We start from the raw sequence: 15,823 nt of genomic DNA, 5'->3' as shown, positions 1-15,823 counted from the left end.
AAATAAACCAATAAATAAAATATCACAGGTAGCTGGACAAATCAGGAGTTTTTAAAATATGTAGGGCAAACATTGATATTGTGAGGGCCAATTTATTTCCCCCAATGGGTGGGAGTTATCATCCCTACTGCATCTCCAATGGAGACCAACACTGAATGTCATCCTCCAATCTCTCTTTTGCCATAGCTACCCATGTTCTTGAAGGAGATCTACCAGCGTCTCCCGAATATTACCCACCCAGCAACAAAAGCCCTCACCATCAAGGCCGTATGTCACTTGGCCTCCAAGAGGGTCAACCAAGTTGTGGACATATTGCTGGAATCCTCTGTTGGCTGTGATGGGTAAGAAGAACTTCAAGGAGATGGGCATCCTGTTGTCTTGGATTCCTCAGAGTCTCTCAATCCTTTGCAATGGATTGAATCCTTGTAGCCTTTAAAGCCCTATATGGTCTAGGACCCGGGTATCTGCGAGACCGTCTTCTGCCACATACTTCCCTCAGACCAATAAGATCGTACAGGATGGGTCTTCTCCGAGTGCCATCAGCGGGACAATGCCGGCTGGTGGCGCCTAGGAGTAGGGCCTTTTCTGTTGCTGCTCCAGCCCTGTGGAATGAGCCATTAAAACTTGGCTTTTCCGGCAGGCTTGGGGCTGTTGAACCCATGATTGAGGTCCAGCCCCCTTCTGATTGGGTGTTTGTTGTGTTTCCCTTTTTAAACTTGTTGTGTCCAATTGTTTTTAAAAATTCTTTTTAATTTTTTTCATTTCTGTAAGCCACCTGGAATCCTCTGGGATTGGGTGGCATAGAAATTTAATAAATGAAATGAAATGAAATGAGCACAGGTGGAGGAAGAGGGTGGAGGTTGGTTCTCTAAGCTTCTGTGTTGTTTTGTTACCAGGCAAGGTAACATCTTCAATGGAGTTTAAGGAACGCTAGTGCTGGTGATCTTCTGCTTGTAAGGGCTTGGTGTGGTTAGTAGCTCTTGTGATGGAAAGGTCACATCAGGTGTGGGTTGTCTCAGGTGAGGGTCATATCAGGTGAGGGTCTTCTGATGGGTCTTCTGATGGACCAGGTGAGAATCATATCAAGTGAAGGTCTTGTGATGGGGAGATCACTTCATATTGAGGGTCATGTCAGGTGAGGATCTTGTAATGGGTCTTCTGATGGACCAGGTGAGAGTCATATCAAGTGAGGGTCTTGTGATGGGGAAGTCACCACAGATTGAGGGTTATGTCAAGTGAGGATCTTGTGATGGGTCTTGTGGTGTGGAGGTCATGTCAGATGAGGACCATATAAAATGAGGATCTTGTGATGGGTCTTCTGATGGACCAGGTGAGAGTCATATCAAGTGAGGGTCTTGTGATGGGGAGATCACCTCAGATTGAGGGTCATGTCACGTGAGGATCTTGTGATGGGTCTTCTGATGGACCAGGTGAGGGTCATATCAAGGGAGGGTCTTGTGATGGAGAGGTCATGTCAGGTGTGGATCATATCAAGTGAGGGGCTTGTGATGGGAAGATCACCTCAGATTTAGGATTGCGTCAGGTGAGGATCTTGTGATGGACCAGGTGAGGGTCATATCAAGTGAGGGTCTTGTGATGGGGAGGTCACCTCAGATTGAGGGTTGTGTCAGGTGGGGATCTTGTAATGGGTCTTGTGATGTGTAGGTGAGTAAAGGTTGTGTCAGGTAAGGGTCTTGATGGATGTTTTGATGGGCCATGGGTGTGTCACAGATGAAGTCTTCTAGTGGGAGGTCACATCAGATGAGAGTAGAGATGGGAATGAACTTTGAAAGATATTTTATGACTTTTCTTGTCACATTTATTAAGTGAATCACTGCAGTTGTTAAGAGGGAAACATGGTCGTTAAGTGAATTTGACTTCCCTATTGAATGTGCTTGTTAGAAGGTCACAAAATGTGATCACTTGACTTTGGGATGGTCATAAATCTGAACCAGTTGTCCAGGAGTCTGAATTTTGGTCAGATGATCCTAAGGATGCTGGAAAGTGTGAAAACTGGGAATAAGTCACTTTTTTCAATGACGTTGTTTCTTTGAATGGCTCCTGGAGAAACGGTTGTAAGTCGAGAACTACTTGTGTATATATATTTTTCTGGCATGAGAGCCATTCATTTGGCCTTTGGTTTTCCAATCCTTCCTTCTGTTTTTTTTTGGGGGGGGGGTCATCTCTCTGGCTGGCTGTCTCTTCCGAAATGGGGAAAGGATCTGATTCCCTCCCAATTGGTTTCTCCCCCTCCGCAGAAATGCCAGGGAGATTTGGGAGGCGCTGGCTGAAGACCCTTGTGTCAACCACAAGATCATGAAGCCCCTCTTGAAACGGCTGGAAGACCAAGACCCCAGCACTGATGCCATTTCAAGGAGGAGCAGCAAGTCCCTCATGCCCATTGCTGTAAGCCCTCCACTGGTGGCTCTCTTTCCCTTGGATCTAGAGGTGGGGAACACCTAAGGGAAGGGGAGAGGGAGGCAGTGGGAAAACTGCTGGGGCTAAAATTGGAGCATCATTTGGCATAAGCCCCTCCTCCTTTTTAGGTGGAGGCAGATGTTTCTCTTCCTGGGCTCAATGAGAATGTATCTGTCGAACAAAACTCCTCATTGGCAACAGGAAGGGCATCTGGCCAGTAAGCCCTCAGCTCCGTTTAGTTGGCCAGACTCCACCCTGAAAGGGATTCTGGGGAAGAGGAAGAAGATGATGAATCTAAGTAAACTGGGGAGCCCAAGGTGACTCTCCCTTCATCCCATTTCTAGGCCACCAATGCCCTCTCTTTCCTCCTGTCCCTCCCGAACGCTGCTGAGCTCCTCACCAACAAATTCTCCAACCTGCTCCTCGCCCTGGTCACGCAGCTGTACTTTCTCCTGGGAGCCAGCAACAATGGATCCAGCAGAGTCATGGACCTTTCAGAACAGGTCAACCTCTTGAGGTAAGGAATCTCCTGGGACCAATCTGGATCCAACTGGATATCACTGAAAGGGGAAGAAATAAAGGGAGGGTGATTTGCTGTTTTTTTTTTTTTTGTGGTTGTTGCACAAGCCGCCAAGTGAAAGCTGGAGCTCTCCTGAAGGGCAGCGGGAGGCCGGTTGGGATCAGGGGAAGAAGCATGGCCTTTGAAGGAGGCATCAGCTGAAGCATTGGCACCAACTCTTCTCCCTTCCTTTGATTTAGCACGGCAGTGCAGGTGATTAAAAACCTCATCCTGTCTGCCGGATACAAAGAGGAATACAAAGATTTGGAGATGCTGGGATGCTGGGAGATGTTCTTGAGCCCAGATAGTCTGTATGAGGCCATTTTCCACCTTGTCCGGTAAGAACTTCAGAGTCCAAAGAACTTGGCTTTGAGTGGCAGTGGGTGAGAGAGGGAGGGCTGAGGGAGAAGAGGAAGAAGAGGCAGAGAGAGAGAAAGTGAGGGAGATGGGGAAGAGGGAAGGAAGGGGGAGGGAGAGAGAAAGAGAGGTTGGATAGAGGAAAAGGAGAGAGGAAGGGAGAAAGAGAGTGAAAGAGAGAGGAAGGGAGTGCAGAAGGAGAGGAAGAAGAAGAGGCACAGAGAGAAAGAGAAAGAAAGGGGGGTTGAGAGGGAGGAAAGAGAGAGAGAGAGAGGGAAGGGGAGATACAGGAGAGGAAGGGAAGGGAGAGAGCAAAAGAGAGGGAGGCAGAAATGGACTAATTCATTGAGTAATTCATTTATCCATAATTCAGAGAATCATTTCTCTAGCTTGGTGATTTTCTCCTCACTCACCAGCAGATCTTATCTGATTTCTCCCTATTTTATCTTTAGGAAACTCTTCGCCTATTCTAAAGTGGACCTGAAGATGATGTTCAGACATGCCAACACCTACCTGCACCGTCCCGACTTAAGGGAGAAGACAATTGGCATGGTGTTCTTCTCGGAGGTGAGGATGCACCACAACATTGTGGAGGTCCAGGAAAGTTGTGCAGGGTTCAGGGGGACTTTATGATTAGGAAGTTGAAGTTGTGGGGGCTCCATCACTGGAGGCCTTGAAGAAGAGACTGGACAGCTGTTTGTCTGACATAGTAATGGTCTCCTACTTGGTCAAGGGGTTGGACCAGAAGACTTCCAAGGTCTCCTCTTACTCTGTTAATCGGTGGAATTAGAGGGAGGGAGGGAGGGAGGGAGGGAGGGAGGGAGGGAGGAAGATTCAATGACCCCAAATTCTGTTTCCTCTTTGCATTATAGACAGTTTTGTATTGCCATTCTGTAGTCCCTGACATAAGACCATCATAGAACCTCCAGTGGTCACTAAGTGATCGCAGAAGCCCTTAAGCCAATGCCATGGTCATACACTTAGGATAAACCAGATATTTCAGTGATTTCCTTCTACAGGTTGTCCTCGACTTATGACCACAACTGAGCCATAAATTTCTGTTGCTCAGTCCCTAAGCAAGTTTTGTCCCATTTTACCACTTCCTTTGCCACAGTTGTTAAGTGAATTGCTGCAGTTGTTAAGTTAGTCACATGGTTAAGTGAATCTGGTTTCCCCATTGACTTGGCTTATCAGGCGGTCACAAAATGGATCACGTAACCTCGAAACACTGCGACCGTTAGCATGTGAAGCTGACATCACGATGATACGATGTGCAATCCCGCCGTCGATATGTCTGCCGCTGGACGGTTCTTTTGTACCTAAACCATCCCATAGAGACAGTGATAGAGAAAGGCACATCCTGGTGATCCCAGGGACATTGCAAAGTTCCTGGCAGATCCAGGAGAAGGCCTTTTTTCTGACCACAGAGAAGCAGCCATTGAAGCTGCTGAAAGTTGGGACAGCTCCAGATCAGAAGGAAAGCGGGAGAGAGAGTGTTTCGAATTAGTGAGATAAATTTTATTATTAGAGAAGAGAACACCCAAAAAGATCAAAAGTAAAGTTAAAATTGAAGACAGAAGAGGTTAAGCTGCGAGATTAAGCCTGAGTCAAACTTAGTGTGTTCTTTAATCTTTTTAAATATATTTTTATTATTTTTACATTTAAAACAATGCAGTACTGCAAAGTCGAAGCGACCATACATTCACATTATATACAGCTAGTCTCAACCATTAACAATTAGCCTACTTAATACATTGTGTATCCTTCTGTCCAATCACAAAATATACAGTTTGTTCCAGTCTTGTCACCTTGTCTTATATCAATTATAAAATCTGTTCCAGACTTCAAAATATTTTGATTCCCCTTTATTTTTAAGTTCAAGAGAGAGCCTATCTGCTCCCACACAGGCCAACACTTTTTTGATTATATCTAGCTCTGATGGTGTATTTTCTTTTTTCCAATATTGTGCATAAATTATGCATGCCACAGTTAGTACATATAAATTAGATAAAGTGTATCTTTCTTAAACCCCTCCCGTATTATACCTAGGAGAAAAATTTCTGGTTTACACAAGATTTGGTCTCCCACCATTTGTTCTAACCATGATTGAATCATTTTCCAATATTTTTTTGCCTCATTGCACATCCACAACATTTGATAAAAAGTGCCTGGTGGTTTTTTTTTACATTTCCAACAATTTGGGACCAGATTTTTAAACATTTTGGAGAGCCATGCTGAGGGGGAGATGCCATCTGTGGAACACCTTATAAAGATTTTCTTTATAAGCTGTAGCCATTGTTAGTTTCTGATTGTATCCAAAGTTTTTCCCACTTAGCCAATTCTACATTATAACCAAAAATTTTCGCTCAGACGACTATAGTTTCTTTGACATGTTCCTCCTCTATCTTATATTCCAACAAAAATCTATCTACACTTTGTAGATAGCCTGTTTTCTGTCTGTATCAAAAGTTTATCTAATATTGTGTAATATTTGGCAATACCTTCCTTCTTCCTAAACTGTGCAAACCTTGATTGTATCTGTAATTCTGAATCTTCAATCTCTCCAAGTTACCAGTATGCCCTCCGGCATCAGCCATCTGAAGTTAATTTTGTATTTATTCAGCACAGATGTTAAAAATTGATAGGGCCTTCTTAGTTCTCTGATTCTCCTTGGTAACTGTTTTAAGACTGTTAGTTGTCATTGATTGTGTATTATCAGATCGTCTCTTCTATTCAGCATCTCATTGCGTATTGAAGTTTTAACAAACTTTATATGGACTTCCATCAGGAGATTGTTCTTTTTTGCGAGTTTGTCTGAATTCTATATGTCTTATCGATCTCAATTGCCATCTCATCCTTTCCTATTCCCAAAGCCTTTGCCATAAGGTCTGCCATCATGTCTGATAAATCCTCGACTTTTTCTTCCTTTCCATTCTGAAATCGTAGAAATTGGGCTGCTTTCTCTGATTCTAATGTGAGGACCATTAACTCAAGTTCTTTGTTTGCCTGGATCAGCCTAGAACTCAGCTCCTCCATTTCCCCGCCCCCCCATCGTTCTCCAACTTTCCTTCTATTACATTTTGTTCATGTTTATTGATCTGTTCCTGGAACTTCTCAAATTTATCATCCATCTTCTGCATTCTCTCCTTTAGTTCTCCAGTATCATTTCTTATTTCTCTAATATCCTTTTTAGTTCTTCGTGATTTTTAGCCATTGCCAACTTGCATAGTCTGTAATATCATCTGAAGCTCCTTAGTTGAAATGGATCTTTCTCTCTGGAGCATATCCTCCAATGATCTTTGGTTTCAAGGGCTGGCAGCCGCTAGAGACAGCTGGGGTGCTGGCTTCCTCCCCGTGCCAATTTTTGTTAGATTTGTAGTGCTTGTCATTTTTTGGAAGAATTGGATCCCTAATTTAGTTATTTTCCAGAACTCCCACTTTCTTCTCTCCCTCGTAACTTTCTCCAGTCCGTCCCTCCCTCCCTCCTTCCTTCCTTCCTCTCCCTCTCCTCACTTTCCCTCTCCTTTTCCCTCTTCCTCTACTCAATAATCAATTTTAAGGAGTATTAAGGTGTGATATAGTCTATATATCAACAGATTCATATATTATAAGAAAACAAATATCATAGGATAGAAAGAATGAGTGAGACTTATTAATTTACCTCTATGTCGGACATAGCGGCAGGGCAGCCAAAATCCGCTTTCTTTCTTTTTGCCTCACCAGCCATAAACTTCACCGCATGTCACTGAATCAAACCATCTCCTTAGTTAATCAATACTAATGCCAATAATATCAAAAAATAATAATCTTATAGCATTAACAATACCAATGACAATAACAATATATTCCTTTGATAGTAGTATTATAACATTAATTCCTATTCTTTAAGTTCAACCTTACATATGACCCTCCTGGATTAAGTAATTATATAAATATTCTGAGTCCTTTGGTCCAGTAAATCTTCTTTCTCTCTCTCCAATTATTTCTTTTAGTAATGTCCAAAGATTAACATCAATGTTCTCCAATAGTCAGGTTTCTTGTTATCCAAGGGGTATAGTCACCAAAAGTTCTGTTTTCTCTTAAGGTGTACTATGGGGTGGGGGGCATTCCATATTTCGCCAGTAGATGTCACTCTTCCACAAGCTAACCAGATACAGACTAACAAGAAACAGACTTGACAAAATGCACTGCTATGAGTCAGCTTTTTTTCTTCTTCAAACCTTCTTCAAACCTTCAATAGTTAACTCATTTCCCCCTGAAGGCATCCATGTAATCAGAGTTATTTACAGCTGGCCTTTGTTGTGTTAACTAATTAAGTTTAGATTCAGCTCCTCAGACAGTTCAGAGAAGAAAAGAAAAAAGCCTTCACTCACTCGCAGCTATAAAGGGGGGGGGCAGGATAGAAAAAATCAACCACCCCGCTCCTTAATCTTAATCTCTTGAGGTGTTTTGGAATAAAAATACCTTCCTCCAAGTTCAGGAATCTGTTAAGCCACCCGCGACTCCTGCAGCTTCTCCCTTACTTTGAACTGCTGTCAGTACTCTGGGACGGCCTTTATAGATTGCCCTCTTCCACGCTCGGAGTTATGAATGAAATTTCAAGCGCAGACCATGAACTGCCATCTTTTGGTCCAGAGATGGGTTCCTATCAGTTCGCACCTATTCGGTAGAACGGGTTGGTCAAATCTACCAAACCGGTTAGAAGAGGTTCCACCAGTGGACCCGGAAAGCAGGCCACACCTACAGAAGAGGTTCCAAATTATTTTGAAACCACCAATGGTCCTTGGATATGATTCTACACTATCATGCTCCTATTTATAAAACCCAGTGCCTCTGTGAAAGGTAAGGATGACTACTGCGTTTGTGGTGCAATCAGAACATTGCATGTGTTGAAGTTGTTTTAACGCAAACCAAAGATGCCTTTTAAAAAACAGGTTTACCTCACATTCTTATGCATGCCAGTTCTGTATATGAGGTAATTTAAGGTGGTTCTGAAAAGTGTCGTCGGCATCTTCATATCTGATCGCATGGGCAGCAAGCCACTCCCATCTGGTCACATGGGCAGCAAGCCACTCCCACAAAGGAGGCCACACCCACAGAGTAGGTTCGAACAATTTTTGAAACCCACCACTGCTATGGTCGTGCCAAACCAACCTTCTTTTCAGTCTTCCCTACAGGAAATCTTCGGTTTACAAAAGTCTTTCCAGAAACCCCTCCGGATGCCAGATCCAGCTGCTCTTCATGGAGCTTTCCATTCAAGCAGCCATTAGTCCTGGCAGCTAGCCCCCCCCCCTCTGTTCTTTAATCTTTTTATTGATGGAATTTTTTCAAATGCTTCTTACTTTTTAAACTGGAGCGGATTTTTTTTCTTCTTCTACTTTCTTTCTTTTTCCTTTTTCAATTCTCTAGTGCATATTATTTTTAAAAACTTTTCTTTTTCTCCTGAAGTTTGGAATATAAAGAGGGGAGTAAAAGTAGAAGAAAAGAAGTTACACTGCCACTTAGAGGCTTGGAGGCTTGGAAACATTGTTTTTCTTTTGTTTTCTTTGCACATTTGATTCACATTTCAAGGTCTCTGAGCTTGTTTATTGAAAATGATAGCCAGATGAGCATGGATTGTTTATACAGGTGCTCCTCCAGGGTACTATCAGTAGCTGGACTGGAGTAAAAAGAAAGCCTTGAAAGAGAGAAGAATTGCAGTGAACTTGTTTGGAACTTAATAAAAAAGCCTTGGATTCTATATAGTGGCAGTGTATACTATCTGGAGGAATGTTGCAACACGAAAAAGAAAAGAAAATGCAGAATATTGAACAAAGAACAGAAGAATTGAAGAAAAAGATGAACAAAGAGATAAGAAAATTGGTGATATTGACAGGAGATTGAGGTTGGAAAAGACAAGAGTGGAATATTGTTATGGGAGATTGATAGATCAGAATTCCAGAATATAGAAGAAAAAAAGGAAAAAAATTGGGCAGCTCTAATGTTAGAAATTTTGGCAGAAGCATCGGTAATAACCAAAGTGAAGTTGATGCAAGGAACAGACAAGGGGTTTCAAGTCTTTACAAGATATGCAATGAAAAACAAGTTGCCAAGAGAAGTCCATATAAGATCTACCAGAAAGCAATTAGAACACAAATACTACAAATGGCAAGAGATATAAGATTTCACAACTATTGGAAGGATACAGGATGATGTAATGAAGTGCTGTAATAAAAACTAATTTAAATTTAGTTAGAATATTACACATAAAATGAATAATAGTTATAGTCAAATAAATGATTAATAATGAAATTCTATATAAATTGTAAATGAGGACTATGGAAAGGATGCATGAAAGTTTTGTAACCAAAGATAAATAATTTTATATAGAATACAATGTAAAGATGTAATATTACTGGATGGTTTTAGGATGATGTAATGAAATGTCATAATATAAATCTATTCTAAATTTAGAATATCTCACATAAAAGGAAGTAATAATAATTATAGTCAAATAAATGTTAAATAATTATAATAATTGTATACATATATATTAGATTGATAATATGAGATTCTATATAAATTGTAAGTGAAGACTATGGTAAGGAGGCACAGGAGTTTTGTGACCAATTGACATACTGTATGTAACTGGAGGATGGTTTTTATGTTATATGTTTATTTTGTTTGTTTAAAAAGAAAAAAAAGAAAAAAAAAGAAAAAAAAGAAACACTGTGACTGTCATAAATACGGACCGTCAAGTACCCAATTTTTGATCAGGTGACTGTGATCAATGGTCATGAGGCTGAAAAATGGAGTTGTCCCTTTTATCAGTGCCATGGTGACTTTCCGCCGTCACTATATGAGGACTGTCTTTTCTTTTCCTCTCTTTCTGAATGTGGCATCTCTTCATAGAGGCTCTGAGGAAAGTTCCCTTCCTTTGCTTGGTTAATAATCCATCACTCCATTCTTCTTTCTCAGCTTCTCTATCACCCGGAGCTTGGACACTTCTTCATCATGAAGGACATCCTCAGTGTCCTCCAAAAATGGATGGCTGAGCCATATCCCCTCATCCAAATATTTGCTATTCGTGGTCTGGGGTATTTTCTCCAGCACCCCTTTGAGGTAAGAGATGGGGGGAAGGAAGTGAGGGACTTTCAAGGGAGCAGCAGGTGCGACCTTACTCTCTAGGAATTCTACAAAGTTAGGAAGGGTAGAAGGAGGAGAAGACAACCACCAGAAAGAGGATGCCCTCAGCTACAGTGGCCTCTCTTCTACAAAGATGGAGGCATCCTTTGAAGATCTGAAGGATCAATTTGGAGACAGATCCTCTTGGGGGACGTCCAAAGCAGAACAAGAAGCAATGGATGGAAACCAATGAAGAAGAGAAGCAACCTAGAACTAAGGAGAAATTCCCTGACAATAAGGACAATTAACCAGTGGAACGACTTGCCTCCAGAAGTTGTGGGTGCTCCAATACTGGAGGCTTTCAAGAAGAGACTGGACAACCATTTGTCCAGAATAGTTTAGGGTCTCCTGCTTGAGCAGGGGGTTGGACTAGATGACCTCCAAGTTCCTTTTCAACCCTGTTATTCTATGTTCTGTGGGCTTCCCTGTGTTTGTCATTCCTAGACTCAGAAAACTCCAGTGACCATGTTTAATCGTTCCCTCCTTTCCCTCCTTCTTCCAGAATACGATGTTAGAGCCGGTGCTAGTCCCTGTGGTCAACTGTGCTTGTCACCCAGACAAGTCTGTAGCAAAGGAATCACTCCGGACTCTTCGGTTCCTTTTCCAGCATCTGAATGCTCAAACCTATGGATGGAAAGCTGTCAATCTTATTCCGGTCCTGGGGAAGTATTTTGCTGATGTACGTCAACCAAATCACAACAAACTAATCCACCCCCCTCTATCTTCTTCTCCCACCCTCCCTCCCTTCTCTCTTTTTCTCCCACAAAGATCGCCTGGGTACCATCTGAAGAATTCTAATTTTATCAAAAAGTCTTAGAAATAGTTCAGCAACAACTGTGTTGTTCTCATCTAAAAGAGTGTGTGAGCTTGCAGATGATCATTGAGCCCTTCCAGAGAGCTGGAGAAGTGCCAGATGAGGTGGAAGAGAATGAAGGTTGCCACTCCACCAAACCACCATCCCCAAACCACCATCAATCATCCTCCATATTTATTAAAAATCCAGATTGGTGTTGCTTGATCTCAGACCCTTTAAGGTGTGTGGATTTCAACTCTGCTGGCCTGAGAAGGTTGAAGTCCCCACATCTGAAAGCTGCTCAGATTGGGAAACTCTGGTCTCTATCAGTATTTCTCCCTCTTGGCAACTTGAAGAGGTGAGGACTTCAACTCCCAGAATTCTCCAGCCAGCATACTGGAGTTGGGGTCCTCACATCTGAAGGCTGCAAATATGGGAAAACAACCCCTCGATCACACTATAGAGGTTGGTCTGAAAGCCTTTTACACCCATGGCCAACCATTGGCATGGCCTTGTCTAGAGAAACAGTTGCCAGACTCCCCTTGCTTTGTCTCGTGAGTGGGAAACTGAGGCAGATCAGATGAAGAGGATGAGAGTTATGAAGGCTTTTATTGTAGGTTTAGTGGATCCCTCCCTGCCTTTCTCTTTAAGGAAACAAAGGAGAATCAAATGTGAGACGTTTTCTCACCTGAAATTTCTGCTCTCAAATTTTGTTCAGCTGACTGTTGTGTGTGTTGCAGTTTGTTCTTCTAGGTTCTCACAACACCTCCCACTTCCTAAATGCTAATTGGAGGGACTGACACATTTCTCTTCCTTGTAGGAGGACAACGAGTTGCGCAACACCTCCATCACCCTTTTTGGCCTGCTCTTAAAAGGGGTCAAGGAGACAGAGGGGAATGTGACCAAATCCATCCTGCGCAACCTGATTCCTCTCATAATCCAGTTGGCTAATAGGTGGACTCGAGAGGTGAGTTGAAGGGCGGGGTCAACTAAGTCTCTTCATGCTCCCTTCTTCATGAGACCACGCTGTACCCCCATCTTCACTCAGAGCAATGTGGTTGCATCATGTGGACCCTCTGGAAAAGGCAAAGAAATTCTGCAATCCTGAAGTTGTGAGGTCCTCTGAACCTGGTTGTTTTCTTGCAGGCCGTTCTGGACCCAACTAGGGACAGCATCAGTAGGTTGGAGGGGAGGGTTTGATATCTGCTTAATGCTGGATCATTTTGATATGGGTATAGGTTTTCTGTTGGGTCATTCTTGGATTAGGGGGTTGTTTTCTTCTTGATGGTTTGCCTGATACCAATATAATAGAATCAGGGTTGAATTGTGGGGAACTCTGGCCTTCAGGGTCCCCCTTGCCCTGCCATAGCTTCCTCCTGGGGTGGCTCATCCCCTTTCCCACCCCTGAGCAAGGAGAAGGCTGGGGTTTCTCTGCAAAAGATGGACAACCTCAGAACCGGCTCCTCTGACGCCTCCTTTCCTCCCTTGGCCCAGATCTCCAGGAACACCCTGATCTCCTGCGTCTCCTTTATGAAGTGGGAGGAGATTCCAGAGACTTTGTTTGACTACAAGATTTACAAAAGTCTCCGGAGCATGTATTCCAGCATCTGCTCGAAGGTGGTAAGTAGGAGCCTAGCTGGTTCCTTTTCTTCTGGATTAGAGTATAATATATTTTCTTTTTCTCCTGCCTTTCTTCTTTTGATAAATCATTCAAGATGGTGGACGTCCCTAATGCTTCTCCTCCCCCTCCTCCTCCTCTAATTTCCTTCCCAACAACCCTGTGAGGTGGGCTGCCCTGAGGCAGAGGGACTGGACCAGGGGTGGGTTTCAACCGGTTCACGGCGGTCCCCGCGATCCGGTTGGTCACCGAACCCGGAAGTAAGTAACTTCCGGGAACGGTGAAGGCCCCCCCGCGCCCGTGCGCGCCCGCACCCGCGCCTTACCCGGTTTTGCTGAATTCTGCCCTTCCACGCATGCGCAGGACACATACAGCGCCTGCGCGATCCTCCAGGAGTAGCTGGAGCATCGCACAGATGCTAGTACGCCAGCCTTGTTCCAACCGAACCGGTTGGAACGGGGCGAGAAACCCACCCCTGGACTGGACCAAAGTCACCCAGCCAGCTTTCATGCCTAAGGGCAGGACTAGAACTCCCCCAGTCACTCAGGAGGCTTTCATGAGAAAGGTGGGACTAGAACTCACAGGCTCCTGGTTTGTTTGCCTGATGCCTCAACCACTAGACTAAACTGGCTAGAGAGATTCTTCTTGGGTTGTTGCTCCCTTGGGAATACCAGAGGTTCCATGCCACCATGAGGACTATAAACCTTACTGATTTGTGAGTTTGAGGATCAAAAATGGTAGTTTGTGGAAAAGGGAAATTACAATGTAAAGAGGGCAAAACATAAATGCATTTATGAGATCAGAAGCCATTTCCTTATCATCTTTATTTCCCTTTTCTTTTTTTATTCTTTTTTCACTATACTATTTTTCTTTATTTTCCTTTATGGTTTTAACTTGGATAAAATTGTCTTTAATAACATAAATGTGTTTGTGTGTGTGTGTGTGTGTGTGTGTGTGTGTGTATAATACAATACAATATAAAACTGTATTATACTAATACTTACAATATACTATACTATATAATGTAATATTATATTGTATTGCATTGTATAGTAGTCCAGTCTAGTCCAGTCCAGTCAAGTCTGTTAGGTAAGCTCCGCAGTTGCAAAACTTACAATAGCTCACGCTGATCACTATACGACACTTCTAACAGCCAGCTTCCAAACCCTCAGATCAGATCAGCATCTAACAGTGATTCTGGCTCCATCTTATGGCCGCTTGAGGAAACAGCAACCAATCACATTTACACTATTATTTAAAGAAACAGGTTCAGCATTGTTACATGATTTATATATTAACAACCCAACTGTTAGATTATATGCCTAACAAAATCCAATATAGTATAATAATATTGTTTAGTATAATAAAATATAGTATAGTATAACCATCTTATAGTTTAAAATACAATACGATACAATGCAGTATAATAAAATTTAATATGTTGTGGAAGACATTGTTGTTGAGGACATGAGGACTAGAAACCTTAGAAAGAAATAAAGAGGAAGCTACAGAGTTCATTGCCTTGTTTGTGGCCATGTGTTCCTCAGATCAATCGATGCAAGGAAAAACTGCCGGAAATGTTGAAGCAGATGCTGAAATTCCTGAAGAGCCAGAATTCTTCATCCCGAAGGGCAGCTGCCCTCTTAATTGGTAACCCCAAATGCAAACTCTGGAAGGAGGGGAGGAAAAACTAGGGCATGCTGACCATTATCTCTCTCTCTCTCTCTCTCTCACACACACACACACACACACACACACACACACACACACACACACACACGGCCCCGTTTCTTAAGGGTATCACTGTGGTTAAGTGAGTCACGTGGTTGTTAAGTGAATCGGGCTTCCTTCCGGAGTTTGCTCACCCGAAGGTTGCAAAAAGTGATCAGGTGACCCCCCCCAAGACTCTGGAACCATCATAAATATGAGTCATATGAAATTCTTTCATCCGATCTCTAGACAGACCCAATTCCTGGGACCATCCCATAAAATCCCAAAGTGACTCTTCCAAATATAAACAAAAGAATTCTGCATTTTCTTTCTTGAATCAGTTGATTTAGCCATATATGCCAACTCCACCAACCCTTTCTTTGCATGTATCTAGGCTGCTGTGCAGAATACATGAAACGGAATGTGGTGACTTCCAAACAAATCGAAGAAGTTTTCCTGGGTGAGTTTCAAAGTTCCCTCGCTTGAAGCAGAGACTTTCTCTCCAGAAGCTCTGTCGCTGATCAGAGTTGGTTCTCAAGGTGGATCCTGGAAATCATTTCTTTTCTGGATTCCTTCCAGGTCTCCGGGATCTGCAAGAGGATTGTGAAGCCTCCGTAGCTCAGGTTGCAGCTGAGTCCATGAAAGTACTCTGCCGGCAGTGCGGCCATCGGATCAAGCCTGATCTCATTCTTAGCCATTTTCTCTCCAAAGCCATCCAGAACCTCCACGCGTCCAAACTATCATAGTTAAATAGTTTAATCCTTTACTTTATTGTCTTGGCACCCCATACCACAAAGTTGTGCCTTCTTCAGTGTATATTACAGGGCGGGGCATAACCTTTTCCTAGGGGGTCACAGCAACACTTGTAATAACAACACAAATAATTCATACACCATTCGAAAGCCCATCAAAAACTGAGTTTATTGACACGATTTAATAGTCAGTATGACCACCATTAGCCCTTCGAACAGCATTCAAACGAGGTGGATAAGAACACAACAAATCTTCAAACAGTTCCGTTTGATTTTCCAGATTTTTCAACACAGTTTCCAAATTCATTCTCAAAGTTTCAACCGAATATCGATTTTGACCTTGCTCCTGAATCATCAGAGCTTCCACTTCATCCTTAATTATGGCCCCAATGTTCTCTGCCGGATTGAGATCTGGCGAATTTCCCGGCCAAACGTCATTGCCCCAAAATTTG

General features: G+C 42.9%; 1 protein-coding gene across 1 annotated transcript in view; it reads left to right on the top strand.

The window, feature by feature from the left end:
- Positions 1-15,365, top strand: part of LOC148048101 (maestro heat-like repeat family member 5) — a 34,666-nt gene extending 19,301 nt beyond the window's left edge. The window contains exons 14-24 of the mRNA XM_087708239.1: positions 187-341; positions 2,259-2,406; positions 2,763-2,935; positions 3,178-3,315; positions 3,787-3,901; positions 10,292-10,435; positions 11,001-11,177; positions 12,112-12,258; positions 14,457-14,559; positions 15,014-15,079; positions 15,199-15,365. Of these exons, the coding sequence (XP_087564365.1) occupies positions 187-341; positions 2,259-2,406; positions 2,763-2,935; positions 3,178-3,315; positions 3,787-3,901; positions 10,292-10,435; positions 11,001-11,177; positions 12,112-12,258; positions 14,457-14,559; positions 15,014-15,079; positions 15,199-15,365 (1,533 nt within the window). The remainder of the gene's footprint in view (positions 1-186; positions 342-2,258; positions 2,407-2,762; positions 2,936-3,177; positions 3,316-3,786; positions 3,902-10,291; positions 10,436-11,000; positions 11,178-12,111; positions 12,259-14,456; positions 14,560-15,013; positions 15,080-15,198) is intronic.
- Positions 15,366-15,823: the final 458 nt, after the last annotated feature.

The sequence above is a fragment of the Thamnophis sirtalis genome, unplaced genomic scaffold, assembly GCF_051295495.1.
Source record: "Thamnophis sirtalis isolate CommonGarterSnake01/CBP01778 unplaced genomic scaffold, rThaSir2_p1.2 scaffold_3, whole genome shotgun sequence".
Classification (NCBI taxonomy): domain Eukaryota; kingdom Metazoa; phylum Chordata; class Lepidosauria; order Squamata; family Natricidae; genus Thamnophis; species Thamnophis sirtalis.
The sequence above is the reverse complement of the archived record's forward strand: the minus strand, read 5'-3'. Positions and strand labels throughout refer to the sequence as shown.